The sequence below is a fragment of the Balaenoptera physalus genome (genome assembly GCF_965194825.1).
Source record: "Balaenoptera physalus genome assembly, chromosome: 7".
Taxonomy (NCBI): domain Eukaryota; kingdom Metazoa; phylum Chordata; class Mammalia; order Artiodactyla; family Balaenopteridae; genus Balaenoptera; species Balaenoptera physalus.
The window spans coordinates 39,092,728-39,113,286 of record NC_138886.1 but is presented as its reverse complement, the minus strand read 5'-3'; the positions used below and the strand labels follow the sequence as shown (position 1 = coordinate 39,113,286).

The 20,559-nt window shown below is 44.7% G+C and overlaps 1 protein-coding gene across 5 annotated transcripts in view; it reads right to left on the bottom strand.

Moving 5' to 3' along the window:
* LOC309663834 (transducin-like enhancer protein 1) overlaps positions 1 to 20,559 on the bottom strand; it is an 87,004-nt gene that overhangs the window by 16,519 nt on the left and 49,926 nt on the right. For 4 of the 5 annotated variants that reach the window (XM_082468389.1, XM_082468392.1, XM_082468390.1 and 1 more), the window contains exons 9-14: positions 14,679 to 14,795; positions 10,564 to 10,617; positions 9,927 to 10,079; positions 8,383 to 8,527; positions 7,153 to 7,343; positions 5,606 to 5,682 (exon numbers count right to left, since the gene is read on the bottom strand). In XM_082468389.1, the coding sequence (XP_082324515.1) occupies positions 5,606 to 5,682; positions 7,153 to 7,343; positions 8,383 to 8,527; positions 9,927 to 10,079; positions 10,564 to 10,617; positions 14,679 to 14,795 (737 nt within the window). The remainder of the gene's footprint in view (positions 1 to 5,605; positions 5,683 to 7,152; positions 7,344 to 8,382; positions 8,528 to 9,926; positions 10,080 to 10,563; positions 10,618 to 14,678; positions 14,796 to 20,559) is intronic. The other variant, XM_082468391.1, reaches the window with a different exon arrangement.

Sequence of the window (20,559 nt, the reverse complement as noted above, 5' to 3'; positions counted from 1 at the left end):
GGTGGAAGGTTTCTCAATTACATGTCTAACATTAAAACACAGGGTGGGACTTCCCTGGTGGTAGTGGTTGAGAATCTGCCTGCCAATGCAGGGGACATGGGTTTGAGCCCTGGTCTGGGAAGATCCCACATGCTACGGAGCAACTAGGCCCGTGAGCCACAACTGCTGAGCCTGCGCGTCTGGAGCCTGTGCTCCACAACAAGAGAGGCCGCGATAGTGAGAGGCCCGTGCACCGTGATGAAGAGTGGCCCCCACTCACCGCAACTAGAGGAAGCCCTCACACAGAAACGAAGACCCAACACAGCCAAAAATAAATAAATAAATAAATAATTAAAAAAAACAAAACACAGGGTGAAGGAACCTGGAATTTAGCTGGCATCTTAAGACGAACTATTATTAGTGCGAGTTATGACTGACCTCTAGGTGCTACTATATGAAGCAGGTACAGTTCGGCCCACCAAGTATTTATGGAGAGGAAAGCGGTGCCGCGGGGCCAGAAAAATGCCTTGAGGGGAGAGAGGCGTGGAGTACAACAAAGACGTCAATGTCTCTAAACTTCAGGTTTCTTTTTTATCAGTGATCTCCACAGAGTTTAGGGAACAAATTTCCTAAAACTAAAAATGAGTTCAAGTTAAGCTGACCAAACAACAGCAATTAAATTTCACCTTGAGGGTTTGGAAACACAGTCAGGGTAAACCGCTTATAAATCAGCATTACACATCTCTAAAATGCAAACTGCACTCTCCCTTGGAAAAGGATGAATCATAGGGTCTTGCGCAATCCTGGGCTCACCTCCCCCCACCTAGTCAACGTGGCAAACATTTGTTTACTGGGTAACTATGCTCAAGGGGACTTCAGAAGCTTCAGTTCTAGTGGGGAAGAAGCCGACTGAAACATGACCTGTACACAGGATTGTAACTCAAGGCCAAAGTGTGGGAAGTGTCACAAGACATTACAAGGTGCCAGAAGAGAGAAAGCACATAGGGAAAGGCATCAGCAAAGGCTTCACGAAGGAGGCAGCAGCTGAAGTGGTCTTTGAAGGACAGAAAATATTTCCGCAGGAAGAGGTAGAGGCTAGTGAGAAGGGAAGCTGCTCCAGGTAGAAGGAGGAGGGCTCTTCTCTTCATGGAACAGAGGGTTATCCCATTTGACCAGAGCACAAGATGCAAAGAACACAGCACACAAGGCTGGAAAAAAAGGCTGGGGTGATACTACCAGAGGGGCTACATCAGGAGTTTATATGCACCTTTTGAAGATATCTGAGCAAGAAACAGACAAGATCAGATAAATATTTCATTAAGGCAAAAACTCACCTATGATCTTAGTGAGGATTTTAACAAATAAGAAGACTGGGTAAAAATGGGAATTAAACAAGGAAGTACCAAAGGCTAAAGTTTGGGCCCAGATGTCAGATAGAATAGGGACAATGCTGGGAGATTGGGATTGACATATATACACTAATATGTATAAAACAGATAACTAATAAGAACCTGCTGTATAAAAAAAATAAAGTTCAAGAGAAATGGAAAAAAAAAAAAAAAGGAGAAAAATAGGGACAATGCCTTTAACAAAAAGAAGTTAGGAGAAGTTAGAAGTGGGAGAGAGAAAAAATGTCCAGGTTGGTTGGGAAACCCTACTGAGATCTTAGATCACTCTGACACCAAAACAAGTACAGAATGGTGGCAATGTCATCTTGCTCTAGGCCACTTTGATAAAAACAACGGAAGGAAGCAGGGCGTTTTGCATATGCTGGTTCCTCCACCTGGAGTCTTATGCCCTTCCCCTACACAATTACTGCAGCTCTGAAAACACTTTCTGAGAATCCTTCCCTGACCCTCCAGATGGGTCAGCCCTTCACAGAATTTCACAAAAACAGTACTCCTCTGTCACAGCTCTTATCTCAATTATAATTACACATTTATTTTTGTGATTACTTGACTAATGCCACCTCTCCATCACTAGGCTGTGAGCTCCCAATAGGGTCCTCTATGCCTAGTCGGCAGATTTTGATGAAATCTGTAGAAGAGAGGACAGGAGGGAGGTGACTGACCAGACTGTAGTAGGCAGATGGTGTGGGAACCTGAAATCACATCCCGTAACGCAGGGCTGCAGCAATGGACATACTCAGACAGAAGAGACCCTTCATGGAGAAACGGTGGTCTCTGAATATCTGCAGAGCTGCCTGCCCTGAGGAGGCTGTATCAGCAGCACACTGTGTGGTCTCAGGGAGTGGGAAAGAACAGGATAGATGGGTGAAAGTTCCAGGGAGACAGACCTCGACTCAAGGGCTGGAAGAGTTTTCACACAGCCAGGGGAAACGAGTCGCCATCACTAGAGGCGCTGGGTCAGAGATGCGCAGCCACTCGGTGAGGCCACTAGAACCACAGACGGGCATTCACGCTAGACGCACTTTCAAGGTCCCTCCCGTCCCAACTGCACTCTCCCGGCTGTACCACTCTTCGAGGGCACTCATCCAGCTGCCCGTGAACCCTCAAGCTCCCTCTCTGTGCTGGGAGCCCACTGTCCCTCTACCGGCAACAGCCCACCCTCCCGGCCCCCTCTGCCGGGTAGCCTTATCCCTCCTGCACCAGCTTCAGCTCCCCGCATATCCACCCTGCCCCAAGGAAGGCCTTCCCTTCCTAACTCTGGCCACTCTCTACCTGTCTGCCTATCACCCACCGCTCTGCCTTCACAGCACTCAGCACTTGTCGCAAACTTAACTCAAGCATCTACTGTTCCTTTACCGTTCCCCCCACATCAGTAGGCTCCCCCCAAAGCCGGAAAGACGAAACGTTCTCTTTCCTGGAGCACGCCAGGCGCCTAACACACCGTTCTCCAACAAACATCCACGAAGAGCCTCCATCTGTCCTTCCCAAATATTATTTCGACTGGTGTTTCTCAGAGGATGACTCTTGCAAACCCTTTACCACCTTGTTCACTCTACCCTGGACATGACGGTTTGTCACCATTCCTCTTACAAGCCTCGCACGGACGCTGCCCAGTGTGGTCGGCTGACATTCACCGTTGCCCCCGGCGAGGTGCTCACTCCTCAAGGCTAAGTGTCGAGAAACTTTTACACAGCAACTCAGAGTCAGTTCACAACTGCTGGCTCTTGTAATAAAAAACTGGGACTTGTATTCTGTATCTTTTTTTCCCCCTTGTCCATCTGTATTTGTCTGTTCTAAGAGTCTCAATCTTTGTCATATTGGGAAAAAACTGGTCTGCCATCATAGCCAGTTTGAGAAGACCACCTCAGGCAGTATTACTTTACTAAACGATGAGAACAGTACGTCCTCTCATACTAATTAACGGATTAATATGGGGACTAAGACCGTGTACGTAGCCCAGGTCCCAGACAATGTGCAAGTTCATTTCTCCCTCTGATACCAATTTACTCAATCTTCCTCCCATAAATATGGCTCACCTTAAACTTGAAAGAGAATCCAAAAAAATGTTTTAACTGTTTTAGAAAGCAGCGACCCCTCGGATCCACAGCCCAGTGCCCGTTCTGACCAAGGGGAGAAAAGCACCGTCATACCTGAGTCTCACAACTTTGCCTCTCTGCCCACTGTCGTGGTCCTAGCTTACGCAGCTGTGAACACAAAGAAATCCAAGGTTCTCACAAGTCAAGGACGTGACTATTTTGGCTCTAGTAAGCGTGACACCAGTACTGTCATCCACTGAAGGTGTAAACTTTGTGTCTAATTGCACACACAATTGTTAGGAACTGGGTCTAAGTTAACCCTCCCCCACACACCAGCCTTGAGGACCAGCTCTGCCGCTCTCAGCTCTGCTCACCCCACGTCCTCTGCCTCATATTTCACATTGTGGGGGGGGGTGGTCTTGGCAGCTGGAAACTCCCCCACAGCTCTTGACTCCTGAAACTGGCTTTCCCTAATGGTTCGCTGAACTTGGCCTTAGTTGCCTATTATTTCCCTGAAGAATCATCAGTTACTATTAATTATTGCATCTTGGCTCAACATTAACTGTTTGCCCATTTTCTTCTTTATTTTTTGGCCACACCTCGCGGCATTTGGGATCTTAGTTCTCCGACCAGGGATCGAAACTGTGCCCCCCACCCCTGCATTGGAAGCGTGGAATCTTAACACTGGACTGCTAGGGAAGTCCCCATTTGCCCTTTATCCACTCACCAGACAGTAGGACACACAACAGCTAGCTATACTGCCAGCAAAACCACAGGTAAGAAATACCCATAAGTGCCCTGGGGCATTCCAGGCTGGACACAGGGGGGCATTCCCAAGAAAACACAACACAGTAGTTCACAAGTATTCAATCAGAAAAGATCTAGCAGCTAAGAAAGTATATGCAATGCTGCCCCACTTCCCAGTCCTGCTCTTCCCTGGGACTAGATGTCGCCATAAATTCCTAACATTGCTACTAGTTCCTAGTATAAACCAAAGCTTCATTTCATCATGAGTCAAATTACCATGAAATAGATACTATAACGCAGGAAAACAGGAGCAATGGGAATCTTCTTTCTAAAAGCAGATGACGGGGTAAGGAATTCCATCTTTCCTCATGCTATTGGTTTGTCTGATGCAAGGCTGCAATAAAAACCACAGAAGGATGACCGGGTAGTTGAACGGACCACTCAAAATAATGCAATATGCAACAGATGCATAAGAAATAGCTGAAAGCAACCACTCGAAGGTAGAAGGTAGAAGGTATAACCAAGAAAAAAAAAAAAAAAAAACCTGAAGGCCTGTGACATGTACCTCTATTTGGAAAAATCAGTGAGTTGGAACTGGCTTTCTGCCATCTTCTATCCTAGGGGAAGAGAGTATTTGCTGAGAAGTAAGACAGACTCTCACATTTCAGGTTTGTTTTGTACAAAAATTGAGAACTTTAGGAATTCTTTGAAATCACGTTTCTAATTACCAACATTATGGAAAACAGGTGATTTTAAGTGACCCTGGAAGAATAACCAACAGGGCTTTTTAAATTCTGAATGCTCTTTTGCCCTTTAACCTACATCTCCTGCTTCCCCACCAAAGCCACGTTGCACTTTATAATCTCTCAGAGGAAGGCACCCAGCAAAACTTTACTTGGGGTTCCTGGGGAGGGGGGGGTCAACCCCCGATGTTGGCATCCAACAGAACTTACCTTTCAAGGAACTCCCGTTTTGACCAAAATAAGGAAAAGGTGGCACTGAGCCGGGTAAAGAAACAGCACGTTTCACATTTCTGAGATTTCAAGTTTGTGACAGCTTATTGCCCACAACACAGTCCTGTGGAAAATCTCCAGCAGCTACCCCCTAACCAAATGGCAACGCAGAGCAGCTTTCTGAGGAAGGGTCAAGCAAGGAGGACCAACCACCCCTGGTTCTAGCCTCCCTCCTCGTCCCTGTCCCCAACAGCTTCTCTCCAGAAATAACTAAATGCATGACATCATCCACAGTGAGAAGACAGAGGCGTGACACCTACCAGGTGCCTATTTATAGCAAGTGTTAACACTCCTCAGGAAAAGACACTAGAAATCTCCTTGGAAACGCCCAAGCCTGTGCTCCCTTTGGAATTCGAGTCTGCTGATACCCATGACTAAGTAACCGCCTTTACAATAAAACCGAAGAGTTAGAGGTACTTACGGCTTCCCCCCGGGGATTCCTGCCAGGTTTGGAGGGATCGTAGGTACACGCATGTGAGGGGGAGGATCAAACCCAACCTGGAAACAGAATAAGGCATCGCAGACTCAGTTTATGCAGGGTAGGCACTTTGTGACACCTCTAAAGACTTTTAACTAGAAACTCAGAAATCCCCAAAGCAACAGAAACAGAAACAGGGACATGTGCTAGCATTTCTCAAAAGAACGATGATAATGCAAAAAAATAATACAGCCGCCTCTAAATACCACAAGACACTCTTTTTTGGGAAGCAGGAAGGTGTGTGATTGATCCGTGCATCGAGAACCAGCTTCCCACGGTAAATACGCCCTGTGGACTTAGGATGTTCTACCTGTCCAAACAAGTACAAAGAGCAATACGCTGAGTCAGGACAACCTGACTATCAACTTCGGCACTATCGACGTGTTAGGTCAGATAGTTCTTGGCTGGGGGCCGGCCTGGGAATGGCAGGATAACTGGCAGCATCCGTGGCCTCTACCCTCTCAGTGCCAATAACATCCCCCAGTTCTAATAAACAAAAGTGTCTCCAGATATAACCAAATGTCCCTAGAGGGCAAAATCACCCCGTTTCATACCACTGGTCTAAGTCATTGTTTAGAAATTCACGCATGGACGCTCTATTTTGTGCACCTTAACGAAGAAGGTACCTAGTCCCTCAGCTGCCCCCTTTGCTTTAAATTATCTCGCCCTCCACTGCACAGCCTTTCCTAGTAGTACAATGTAAGGGAAAAAACGATGAACTTTACTATCACCCCAAGTTATTGGAGGTAATGAAGAAGGGAGAGGAGAGAAATGCACGTGACATATTTCGAACAGCCAACAGAAATGATTTAGGGACTTTCAGTTGCTATGAGTTACAATCTAGTCCCTTTTCCTGATGCAGTCAAGGACTACACAGTCAATTTTCCCCTTCACATGCAGTTCTGTCTCTTCCTGGTCAAACACGAGGCCGTTTACACAGTGGGAGAAGGCAGGACAAGAAGGAGAATCTGCCCCATGGTTTCAGCCCCTTTGTGTTTCTCCCTGTTGAGCTGAGATCACTTCTTACACCTAAGTTACGCTATTGGGTTTAAAGAATAATATAAGCATGGAATGAGAAAATTACAGCTCCTCAAATATTTTTTCTTAAGAATTAAAGAGGAAAAAAAAAAAAAAAAAAACTTCAAGAAACGAATGAAAAGGCTTCTGTGAGCTACTTGAGTCATTTCATCGCCTTCCAAAAAAAAAAAATCTACTTTGGTGGGAGAAAACCAGATGTCCCCTGAACCGCTGAAGTAGCTCCTAAACACTGCCTTTTTTCATCCACAAAAACAGTAAAACAAAAAGCGTTTGGCCTTAACTTAATGAAGCGGCATGTCGATGAAGGCGGACAAGAGGGAGGCGGGCGCAGCGAGGACACTGGGTCTTTGTCTGCAGGCGTGGGGACTGCAGGCCGCCGGCCGCTCCTCGGGTCCTGCCCGCCCGCCCGCGCCCACCCATGGCTGCCTGCCTGCCGTCCCCGCCATCCCTACCATCGGGGAGCGCCCGTAGGCCACCACGGCGGCCGCAGCCGCGGCCGCGCTCATCTGCGGCGACATGTTGTGGAGACTGGCGTAGGCGGCGCTGGGACTGGTCAGCTCGCCGTTCATGCCCGCGTGGGGCACCATCCCGAAAGGCGCAGGGTACGGACCCGGCACCGCCAGGGGCGTCCTCAGGCCGGCCGCTGCAAGGAAGCACAAGCTGCACGTGACTCACCTGGCCGCTCAGGTCCAGCCTGACCATCAGTTCCAGGGTCCTCTTCAGTGCCCTTCATTATAGGGAAGGAGGAGAGAAGGCTGGGGGGAGCAGAGGGGTACCAACTCCAAATCCTACACAGGGTCCCTTCTTCCCTGGAGCTGAATTCATCTCCAGGAAAGAATGGACCCCAGGGGAAGAACTGCCCACACATTTCCTCCTTGGTCGGTACACTGGGCAACACTGGGCAACACTGGGAACCAGGGAGATTAAGCGGCATTATTGTACCCAATTCACAGAAGGCTAACCAAGGCACAGGCACCACCTGTTGACTTAAACTCAAAAGAAGGTTTTCTTGATAAAATCCAAGATTTCTCCTTCAGCCCAAACTTTCCATTACCTGCTACCAATTCCAAATGAAAACCTGATCCTGGATTTATGTAAACCAGAGCATGGGTTTAGCGGGAGTATTCTGGGGCCTCTCTTCCTCTGGGCCCAGAGTGTTACATTTTTCCTTTGCCAGGGAGGAAGATAAAGTTAAAAGTTATGAGTTTATTCAGGGGCTGGAGTCCCAGTGAAACCCTCCCAATTTCTCCTGAAGGAGAGACCGTGATTCCCGAGGGATATACCGGCAGAACACCGGCCAACTAAAGCAAGCAAGAAGCACACTTGGGCCAGTCAGACAGGCTGTTTCAGTCAATATTAGCAAACTCAGACACACAATGATAGTTTGGTAAGGAGCTTACATGCAGAATAATTATCAGAAACTTTATTGAAGTCCCTGGGATTTGGATTATTTGGAAATAAAAGAAAAGCCAAATGTAAACAGTTAGAGACTGAACAGGGTGCAGCTGCTGAAACCCAAGGACAAACATCTGTTTCTTATCATGGCTTTTCAGAGATAGGAAGGAGGGAGGGGGGCAGAAAGTGCATCTCATATTCACGAGGAAACTGCATGAGAGCTGAACTGACGAATCAGGTTGGGAAAGGGAAAAACAAAACACAGCCCACAAGAGGCAATGCCCTACCCGCTTGGTTAACGAGGGGGTCCATGGCTGGAGGCTTGCCGAGGCCTGGACGTAGTCCTGGAGTGGCACTGGTGCCCGGCGTTGGCATGTCACTCCGAGGTGTCGGTGTGCTGGATTTCAGAACAGGCGTGCTGGCTTTTTCATGCTGGTATCATTAAACAAATTAAATGAGTATTATTTTTAATCCAAGCCATATTACACAATTTATCACAACAGCAGCTGGGACACTGGGCACCTTCTAGCTACTCCCTCAGCCAATTTTCATAAATCCACACAATGTTGACAGCATTAACTTGTGAGGGAGAAATGTTGACCTTTCCTCTTCCTGCCAGAATTAAAACTCTAGCTAGAGACACAGAACATGATCACACTCCTTCCTCCGCAGATTTTATTTTAAAAAGTATTTTTTCATCAGGCTTGTGGACTTTGGATCTAGGCCAAGTTAGAATGATGACCACCCAGAGGAAAGTTCCCGGTCACTCAGAAGCGAATGCCCCGGTCATCGAGAATATCAGAGGGAGGACTCCCTTTCTACCCTTGCCTCTTAATGGCAGTGGGATTGAGACTAACAGTGAGAGACAGCGGAGACATCAATTTGATGAGAAGCAAACTAGTATCTCAGAGGCAAAAGCCCTAGACCTAGTCCTATCATTTTGAGAGATGTGCCTAAAAAAATAACTCTTTGGCATTCAGCAGCTGCACCCATTTGCCTACGTAACCAGAGTGGACCCGCTAGTGCAGGGGCCTTCAGGAGTCAAGATAGTAACAGGGTCACAGGGCATCTTCTTCTGCATCTTAACCCTTCACGTCCTTTTTTAATCATAGTCTGAGAAGCACTCTGGGGTAGCAAAGAACTTGGGCTAGAGAGACCCCAGCTCCCTCTGGCCTTGGATCTGACGAGCTGTGTAAACTTGGCAAATTCCTCCAGCTTCCCTCCCCGTCAGTGAAATGGGATAATGCCTTGAGGGACTATGTAGGGATTAACTGCAGGGTTGTTATGGTGCAGTTATGGCGAGTGAAGAGATGAGATACTCCACGATGTCTGTTGAATGACTGGAAGCATGAATGGGCCTGATGTACCCGCATCCCTCCCCGAGTTCCAGGCTTCCCCTGGTGCCGCCCTGAGTACATCACCATCTGCCCAGCAACCCAATCACAACATGGCCCAACACGATGGGTCAGTCTAAAACCAGGGGAAGTGCACCGCTTAAGGAAATGAGGACTTCTTAGGACCTAAGGCATTTGAACCGTTTGCCAACTAGGAAGTTTCAGAGAGCCTATGCCAGGAACATAGCCCCCAAGTAAGAAGGCAATGGGCATGGAAGCTTGTTATCTCTCTCTAATCATGGCCCAAAATAGACGCCCCAGAGGGCAAAAGTAATCACCACGGGGACAGAAAGCAGAACGATGAGCTTCACTTTTAAACCCTTAAAAATGTAACTCTCAATTAGTAAAAACCCCACATTTCAAATACTTTAGGGAACCTCTGGTTCCCCGAGAAAACTAAACTGCTAAATAGGCAAGTGACAGTTCTTATGACCTACCAAGCTCATTTCTTTGGATTTCAAAGAAGTGGAACTTCCCGAGGAGGCGGTGGATGCCGGGCTGCTGGAGGCGTCTTTCTTTAGCAGACGGTTTTTGTCGATCCCATTTTCCCTGGGTGAGTGGGCGGGGCTTGCTCGTGGAGACGAGGGGTCCTCAACAAGCACAAGCAAAGGGCTCGTGATTTCACTTATAATGGACGGATCTTTCCACACCAATTCGCCAAATTAAAGGAGAGCCCTGAAAGTCCTTTAGATTTGGGGGATTTGAGGGTGTGCACCTAATACTGCTATTACAATGAATAGGAAGGTGTTTGCGAGGGTACCCATGAAGACACCATAAAGAAACAAATCTAGAAACAATCATATCTTCCCTCATGCTCAAATACTTTGCCCAGAAGGCACGGGACAGAAAGGAGCACCAGACACCAACTTAGGAACCCAAAATGGTTAGGGAAACAGATTTTCTTTTTTTAAAGGAAACAAAAGTTTGTGTCAGTTTTAGACACTTATTGTTCCATCCATGAACAACCATTAAATCCTTAATGCGTAAAGTTGCAAAAGACCAAAATATGGTGGTTCCACTTCCTTTCTCTCACAAGTCACTCTGAAAATAAAGTTTGATAAAGAGAATGGTTACCTCATTAGACACATCCACAACTAAGTTGTCATCACTTTTGTCACCATCGCTGTCCTGAAAAAAAAAATTTTAATGCCATTTACTAAAGGGTTTGAGGCTCAATTAAATTTCTGTAGTTCTTGGTAGCAGAAAGACTAGCAAATGACCTGGGCTCCCTTCCAGAATGCCAGTCCTGGTAATTAATACCACCGTCTCCCCTTCGCATCTGAACTGGGGAGGTGCAAAGACCCAGGCAGGAAACTCCGCTGCTGCAGCACACCAGCTATACAATCACAACGTGTATACAACAGGTGATGGCAAGCCATAAAACTTGGCACACAGTAAGGGCTCAATAAATGTTTGTAGCAGCTGAATCTCTCTTATAATCGGAAATCTGCATATCCTTATCTCAGAGATCTTTCCCCACTGGATTTCAAATTAAGAACACAATTTCACGTCATTGCTTTTTTGTGTATCACCTTGAAGGCTGCCAACAATTCTAGTGTTCATGGACAATTCATAATTATAAAGACAAACTTAGGGGCTCCCCTGGTGGCGCAGTGGTTGAGAACCTGCCTGCCGATGCAGGGGACACGGGTTCGAGCCCTGGTCTGGGAAGATCCCACATGCCGCGGAGCAACTAGGCCCGTGAGCCACAACTACTGAGCCTGCGCGTCTGGAGCCTGTGCTCCACAACAAGAGAGGCCGCGACAGTGAGAGGCCCGCGCACCGCGATGAAGAGTGGCGCCCACTTGCCGCAACTGGAGAAAGCCCTCACACAGAAACGAAGACCCAACACAGCCAAAAATAAAAAAAAAAAAAAATTAAAAAGACAAACTTGAACCCTGTTCCCATGGGGTCACTAGTTACTACAAAAAATTAAATAAAGGAAACAAAAAACTACAAACAACAAAGCTAGCTACTGGCTGGAATAATGTACCAAGATCTAACCTCATGATAAGAATAAAGCTCTTTAGCAATCAGCTTGGAATATTCTTGAGATGGAAGGAAGATAGGATGGCAGTATCTGGAGGGCCCTGGCATCCTATGTTAGGGATTTTAATGTCTTGACATGAAGCCATAATATTGGCTAATCAGAGGAAACTCCAAGGTTGCATGCACTGAGTTTGAAAAAGCTTCAGAAAAGCTGTTCAATTTAACGTGATCACTCCTAAATCAAATTCAGGGCAGGCTGAAGAAGTCTACTTTCTTCGCCAAAAGGCCTTATATGTCTTTTAGTGCAGAGTAATACAATGGACATACGGAAAAATAGGTTATCGCAATGGGTCCTATTCTCAAAAAGCAGCAGGCCCCTGGTTTATGATCTACACAATTCTTTTACTGATGTCACTGTCAAATAAGAATACACAAATAATGTTTGAGACATATTAGTACAAGTGCAGGTGTCACCCATTAGCTTTTTGTGGCCCCCAAGTCCAGCTAGAAAGGTACCCTCAACTCTAAATTCATGTCTTAAATGTTTTATCTAGCCATACCTAAAGCATTAAGTGTGGGAGACCCAATTTACTTTCTTCAATAATGTGTTACTAGATATACTTTTAGTCATCATTATAAAGGCACCATGCAATTCACTAGCAATAACAAAAAATTACAACCAATGAGGAAGCCTGGGTAATTAAAAATAACAGGCTATTGAAAGAAATATTTTCATGCAATAAAAGAAAAAATTAATACTAAAGAAAATTTACTTTCTCTTAGTAAAGCCCACAGAAAAGCACAAACGTTGTCGGGTGTTAAGAAACCCAGGGTGCGGGAATTCCCTGGTGGTCCAGTGGTTAGGACTCCGCACTTCCACTGCAGGGGGCATGGATTTGATCCCTGGTTGAGGAACTAAGATCCCGCATGCCACATGGTGTGGCCAAAAAACAAAACAAAACAAAAACAAACCAAAAAAAAACAAAAAGAAAGAAACCCAGAGTGGTGGTGACTAAATATAAGCCAAAGGGGATTCCCTTTAGGAAAAAAAAAAAGTATAAAAATAGTTAATGTACAGACCAAACTGGCAAAAGGTAGCAAATAACTAATTTATTATAATAGAACTGTGCAGTGAGTCCTTAAGTAGTCTGAAATTTAAATCTTAGCTTTGTACTGGACCCTTCTGCAAATATAAACCTTCACAGTACAGTATACACCTGTCATCAGACATCTAAGGTCTGAGTCCTTTGCCCCAGGTTCTCCAACGTCATCTCAATACATCACCCTCAACTACCTACACGACTAGACATAACCTAGTACAAACAGGTTACAAAAAAGTCATGCAGAGCTATGGATTCTAGATCCCTCACTACTAAATAACTTACCTACAGAGCAACTCGGAATTCTATCATTGGCAAATTTGCAAATTTCTGTATGTCGTGGACTTTCTTGACTAGCTTATTAACAGTTGATGCCATATATAAAAGTACTTGTGTGGGATACTTGCTCTGGGCAAAAGATAAGGGGCAAATATGTGCTAAAAAGGCTTGGGCTGTGGTGGGGAGATCAACAACTTGGGTTCTTGGGATGTTATTATGGTACAAAGTATGGACCAATTTGAGGACCTCTGGCAAAATATCCAATCCTAGGCTCTCGCTTTGGGAATCCTAACATGGTTATGAAGAGCATGGATCCTGGAGTCAGACTGTCTCCAGGCTGTGCCGCTAATTCTGACCTTGGGCAAATCACCTAAAAGCTCTGTGCTTCACTTCCCTTATCAATGAAATGGAGGGATGGTACAAAACTCACAGGGTTGTTTTAGAGTGAAATGAAACGAGCCACGTAGAAGCACACAGTACCTGACGTTAACTTGAGATGTTGCCCAAGAAATGTTACCCACAGTTAGCCACTGGCTTGCGCAGCCAGCAGGAGACAGAGGTGTCGCGTGGAAACCTCCGCACAGCCTGCACAGCAGCCAGCCAGAGGCAGACACTTCTTCCTCCAGGGGCAGCGGGGAGTGGCCTAATTTGAATTCTCACACTGTTCCTGAGAATGTGTGCATCCTGAAACAGACACTCGGGGACACACAAGGAAACTACAAGGCATCTGTCAGCTGCAATGTTTATGACCCCGAGACCAGAACCAATGGCCATTTGGCTTGGTTTGCTCTCCTCGTGAATGTGGTTTTCGCTAGATCTAAGTCAAGAGTCCTCACATCCAGTCGTGTGATCTCATCTGTAGGGTTTGAACGACATACCCTCAATGTTTCTTCTGTGTTTTTTTACCATGGATTTTTTTTTTTTTTTAAACTTTTTTTTATTTTTTATTTTTTTTTTTTTAAATTTTTATTTATTTATTTATTTTAAATTTATGGCTATGTTGGGTCTTCGTTTCTGTGCGAGGGCTTTCACTAGTTGTGGCAAGTGGGGGTCACTCTTCATCGCTGTGCGCGGGCCTCTCACTATCGCGGCCTCTCTTGTTGCGGAGCACAGGCTCCAGACGCGCAGGCTCAGTAATTATGGCTCACGGGCCCAGCCGCTCCGCGGCATGTGGGATCTTCCCAGACCAGGGCTCGAACCCGTGTTCCCTGCATTAGCAGGCAGATTCTCAACCACTGCGCCACCAGGGAAGCCCTACCATGGACTTTTATCACTACACTGCTCGCTGTGGAAGAGGACGAACTCTGCCTTAAGACCTAATACGAGCCTGAATGTATTACCAGAATGGCATCCAAAAAGGTAGCTGGTGACACCGAATTCTTGCCCTTGTTATTTTAGCAGGACAGGCTACCAAATTTGCAAGGTCTAGGACAAAATGAAAATGCAGGCCCTAGCCTCAAAATTGAGAATTTGAAGAAGGTGGAGAGCGGAGCATGAAATCAATGGTGAGGCAGGGCCCCTGCAAGACCAGGGCCAGTGCAGCTGCACAGGCTGCACACCATGAAGCCAGCCCTACATTTCTGTATTCCCTCTCATGAGCAACTACAGCAGAAAGCCTAAAATTGAATACTGAGCCTGGCAGGTGCATAATTTACAACTCAAGATGGAAATAATATCCTACAATGTAAGAATCTATCCTCTTGATACTATTATTTTAAGGGATGTGAAATTGTCACTAAGATCTTAGAATCCTTTGTATACTCACTTAGAAGCTGAGCAAGGAAGCAAACCAATATTATTTCAAGTCCTTTATTTACTTACATAGTGGCTGGAGTCCTTATCGTCCACCTTTCTTTTTTTGATGTCATTGGAAAACTCGGGTCCATTTCTGCGTTTATCTGTGCCTCTTAGACTGTCTGGGACCAAGAGGGAGTTACTCTGCAAGACAAAAAAAATTAATCAAAGATTTCTTCCCAGGTCTCCCTGTACACATGAAAACCCCACCTGGATGTGATAGCTGGTTTAGAAAGGTGATGCCTACATGGCCTTTCGTTCCATTTAATTCGTCTCATCTGAAGACTTTGATGGCAAACATTTATAGAGATTTAAGCACTTAAAAGGGAGACCCTGACTATGCACTCAAGCCATCCAAAGCCTGGTGGACCCTTCAGGCCCTGCTCACTTAAAATGTTCTTCTGTTCTGTTTGCTGTTAGAGAAATGGGAGCCTGCTGTTTATATGTGGATGTGTTTTTATTCTTTCCCACTGAGACTCCCTGGTCAGGAATAAGAATGGCCTATGAGCAAAACCTGAGATCACTCTATTAGACATATTCTGTGACTGTAAGAGTCAATGTGTGCCTCTCTAAAAAGACACAAAGAGAACGGGTGGGATTAACAGCATGGTTTCCTAAAAGGCAAATCACATTTTCCACAGTAACAATGAAGGAACTCTTTTGAGTTCTTTTAATTTATTGTTGAAAATAAGATTTGGTGTTTCTTGCCAAGAGCACTGAAATTTAAGACCCAAAGCAGGAATTCCAGCCAGTGAATCTTCAACAGCAAGGCCAGCTCCCACACACAAAAGCAGGAACAAGGACTAATCTTTTCCACAAACCACACAGGATACTTTCATTCACATGTGCTGAGTATGAACTGTTGACCCAAAGAAAACAGGCATTTTAGATATTTGAGGGTCACATGACACGATCTGACATCCCTTCAATTCCCATCTCCCCTCGGGGCTAAAGCATCAGAACATGTTACAATGAGTTCTTTTAAGCGCGGGATTAGCATACGCAAGGGGGCAATTTGTTCAGTGATGTGTTACTGCCTTGAACAATGCTGAATGGGCTGTGCAAAAACTTTCTTTCTCAAAGCTCGGATAACCCCAATTTCTGAAAGATGTTGAAGAACTAAGTCGGGGAGTCCAGGGCCAACAAACAGTAATGTTACCTTTCTCTGCCACAATATAAAATAGAAGGGGCCTGGGGAAACTAAGTTAATTTTGCACCTCTAATGCAATAGTACGTACCATGAGCAAATCTTTAACGGTCCATTTTTAGAGGCCACGGATGGGTCTTCGTTCCTAACCAGCCCAAGGAAATCAGCCAGGTGGCTGGCTCTCAAAACTCCCCCGTGAAAACCGTGAACCCCACCATGGGAACGTTCTCAGCTCAACCACACACAGGAGGAAATCAAAAGTGGGAACCAGAAGGCATTCTGAAGCCTCTCTGCCCACTTCAGAGGCTGCCTCTGAAGCAGCTGAGCTTTCATTCACGACCGTTCAAGCTCCACAAATGCCAGGAGGCTTACATAAAAGCAGGGGGGAGGGACCAATGCAATTCAATATAGAGAAGCTCAGAATAATGTCTTGAGCTCAGTGTGGGGCTGAAAGGTGAGCTGGCTGGATCCCTGAACTAATTACACTGGTAAATGTCTGCTAAAAACTAACCCCTCTGACCCAGACCCACAGCCTGACAGGTCGCAGGAGACTTAACAAAACTGCAAAGTGCTTACATGCTGGGGAGGGGAGAAGCAGCTTGAGCTCATGTGGAAAAAGTGTCCATACACACCCGTCTGTGTTCTAGATTATGTCAGCCCCGAAGTCTCCTCCTCCAGACTCAGACCAGATACATTAAGGGCAAGGCTGTATCATACTCAGCTTGACATCTACCCACTTGCCCAGCAGAACGGAGCACAGAGTTGGTGTCCGCTCACAATTTAAAAGTTAGTCTCTTTCCCCAGGGTCCCCTGTGTAGCCCTCCTGCTGTAATTAGCACTGGGCATCCAAACCACTCAGCCATCCAAAGACAGCTTTTTAATGATCTGATTTTTTTGAATGTCAAGTGGTACCGTGAACACAAAAGTAAATGACACGCCTATTAGGAACAATGCAATTTCTGCTAGAAACAATAACATTTCTCTGGCTAGACCTGTAAGCCTGTCAAGCTTTGAGGCTTCTGCGTCTCCATATCAGAAGTTAAATTCCCGTGTGAGCAGCTTAAGTGAGGCCTATAATCTGAATGCGTTTTGCAAAGCTCTGAAAGTTCTTCTAAATTTAGATGGGGCTGGTAATTAGCACCCTTGCTTATCTGAAAATTGGCTCCATTCAGATGGAAGATTGAGACAAGTTACAGAACGAAATGTCTCATCATACCTTTGATGCTGTAAAACTGATTCAAAACAAGGCAGCATATATATGTCCATGACACTCTCTCACCCTGTCATATCTCACCCCTCCCCCTCCCCATATCCTCAAGTCCATTCTCTAGTAGGTCTGTGTCTTTATTCCCGTCTTGCCACTAGGTTCTTCACGGCCTTTTTTTTTTCCCCTTAGATTCCATATATATGTGTTAGCATACTGTATTTGTTTTTCTCTTTCTGACTTACTTCACTCTGTATGACAGACTCTAACTCCATCCACCTCATTACAAATACCTCCATTTCATTTCTTTTTATGGCTGAGTAATATTCCATTGTATATATGTGCCACGTCTTCTTTATCCATTCATCCGATGATGGACATATATACACTACCAAATGTAAAATAGATAGCTAATGGGAAGCAGCCGCATAGCACAGGGAGATCAGCTCGGTGCTTTGTGACCACCTAGAGGGGTGGGATGGGGAGGGTGGGAGGGAGGGAGATGCAAGAGGGAAGAGATATGGGAACATATGTATATGTATAACTGATTCACTTTGTTATAAAGCAGAAACTAACACACCATTGTAAAGCAATTATACTTCAATAAAGATGTTTAAAAAAACAAACAAACAAACAAACAAAAAAAACAAGGCAGTGAAGAGTATGGGCTGCAGAGGCCTGGGAGAGCCTGGCTCACGCCGCAGCCCCACCAAAGATGAACCACTTTCTTTTACCCTTGTTCCCATGAAACTTGCTTGCTGTGTGTAATTGTCCCCGACATCCTCCAGCCCTGACACTGCTCTCATTGTTGTTCTGGACTTAAGCAAATAGTTCCAGCCTAATGGACTTCATTTGCTGTTGGCAACAAAAACAGTCTTGCTTAACTACTGCCTAGGTGACCCTAATCCTCATGGTTACCTCACTTGCTCCCCAGAAACCCAGAAGTGACTACATGGGTAGTACTGGACGTCTCCTAATGCCATTAAGTCTTCTTCCCTCATGCTGCGTTTTGTTCTCACGTACTGTCTTATGTTCCTCAGGGCTCAGAAGTGGAATACAGTCATCTTGATGGTTGTTCTGAGCCACTTTACACATATTTTAAGAATGAAGAGATTATACTGGGTACTGACTGAATATCCTTTGGATCCTTCACAATTTAAGGCTTTACCTTGATTTGTTAGATTTGAATGAGGAGAAGACAGACTCACATTTAACATTAAAATTTAATATTTAATCAACATTTAAGAAGAGCCTGTTTGTAAACGAATAAAACTGAGGTTGCTTCGCTTTAAGTTACTGAAAAAGTCATGCATTCTAAACACTGAAGATAATTAGGACCAAACTTCTCAAGACGCCAAAGCAACCTTAACACATATTCATCCTCTTCATCCTCCTCAATTTATCTAGAAGATGTTCAGAGGGGGAGGCGATTTGCCTAAAGTCAAGAAGCACTAGCCGTTAAGTCAACTTGCCTGTGCTCCCAGAAGAAGTGATTTTTAAACTCGGTTTATATACATCAAATACCTGTACCCAAATACTTGACCCCCAAATACTTCTCACTTAAAAGTCACATTGGCTCTTTAACCTATTGAGCTTAATATTCTAATGTGACATAATAATGCCTACTGCATGCTATCTCTGATTCCACCCACCTCCTAATCGCAGACACACCTTGATTTACTTGGTTATATGCCCACCATAACAAAATTGTGAACATTTAAAAAAAAAAAAAAAAAGAACATTTTACAGCCTACTTTTAAATGACCTGAAAACAGTCCCAAGTTCCTGGTTTTCCAATCATGAATCCTACCATTTACAACCCAAGATGCACACTAAAAAAGACCCCAGCAGAGAGCAACAAAGCAGCTCAGGTACTCACAGCACTGGCTTCATGTCACATCGACCACCAAGAATAGTGGTTCCACAGACCTATTTGCTGCTGCAGCCTTCTCTTCCCAGAGTCCATATCTTGAAAGATATGTATCGACCAAACAGCATTCATCAAGTAAAACTGCCCTTTCAAATTTTTATTTGCCAGAGTTTTTTAATCAACATGAGAATTAGTGTTACCACACTGACTGATATACTCTAATTCTAGCCAAGAAACTTGATGTTTTATTTCACCTTGCAGCTGGTAAAATTTAATCATCTGCCAGACTTTTTCAAATACTGTAATTATTGGGCAGACTCCTTCTACAAATGTTCTGAGAACTGGGATTTCCAGACTGTATGTAAGTTTTCCTTTGTTTAAAAATTTTCTTAAGAACCAAACAAAATCATCTTATTTACCTTATGTCTTTTACAAGAACTCAAAGTAGAAGTTTTATACAGCCCATGGGGGATATTACAAATATGAGCATATCAAGATCTAAAAACCCATTATGTTTTCAAAACAAGCTAAAATTTGAAAACCATGATGATTTTCCGCACCTAACAAGTTGCATACCTTGACGGGAATAGAGCCAAGTAAAACGATAAAGGGAGAGGCAGACCAGACAAGTCTCTGAAGAAAACAAGTTCCCTCTGAAATGTTCAGTACCAGAGACAGAGTGTCTAAAAGACCTGTTAGCCCAACCGGCATGCTTTTCTCTCCATCTATATATAGAGACTACACATGAAATGACTTGATGAGGTGTAAGAACAGAGAAAACGTTATGAACCACAAGAAGGGACCCATCCCTCCTAAAATCTGAAATATCTGAGAACCTAAAACCTCAGTGGGCAACTGCACTGACAACAGACGAATTGTTCACTGTGGTTACCCTGTGCTTCCTGAGGGTCACTTCCTGCACTAACAGTGATGTGATGGTTAAGAACAGGTACAAGAGTGAGCAGAAAAGCTGCTCAGAAGAGAAAAGAAAAAGTAGGAGGTCTTCCAATATTACAACTGGTGTGCACTCCTTGAGTGGTCAGGTCCAGAGCACCATTTCCTAAATAGGTGAACCATGTTTTATAAAAACACACACGAGAACCGTTCCCTGCTGAGCGGGCGCATGTTAACTAGAGAGTTGGTGGCATGTGAACCCAGTGGGTAGAAGTGGACAGTGTATTCTCTTAAAGTAAAAATAAACATGCAAACACCCAAGTATTGAACCATACCTTCATATAAGAACTTACCATGTAAGTAGAAGAGTCTTTTGAACTTCAAAAAGCATTCAGTCGAATCAGAAGAAAATGTCAAGAGTTGGACTCTGTACCACCTTTATTCTGACCATTCTAGACAATAATGTTTCTATTTCATGCTCTGAACACTCACCCCCATAAGACCAAGGTAGAGGGACTCAGCTGCTTTAATATGAATAAAAAATAGTCTTTAAAGTCTTGTTCCAAGAATTTTACTTTTCTTTGGCAATTTAACAGGAATGGTTGTTCATGTATACAGAGGCATCTTGGAAGGTAAACTCCAGAATATATAAAAGAAAGCATTTTTACATTGTCAGCATGGCCAAAACCCTTTATAAGAGTATTCATGTATCCTTCATCTATCCTGAGACCTCAAAGCAATTCTTCTGTCGACCAAGTCTAAACCTTGAAGCCACCAGCAGCAAATGTGAAAG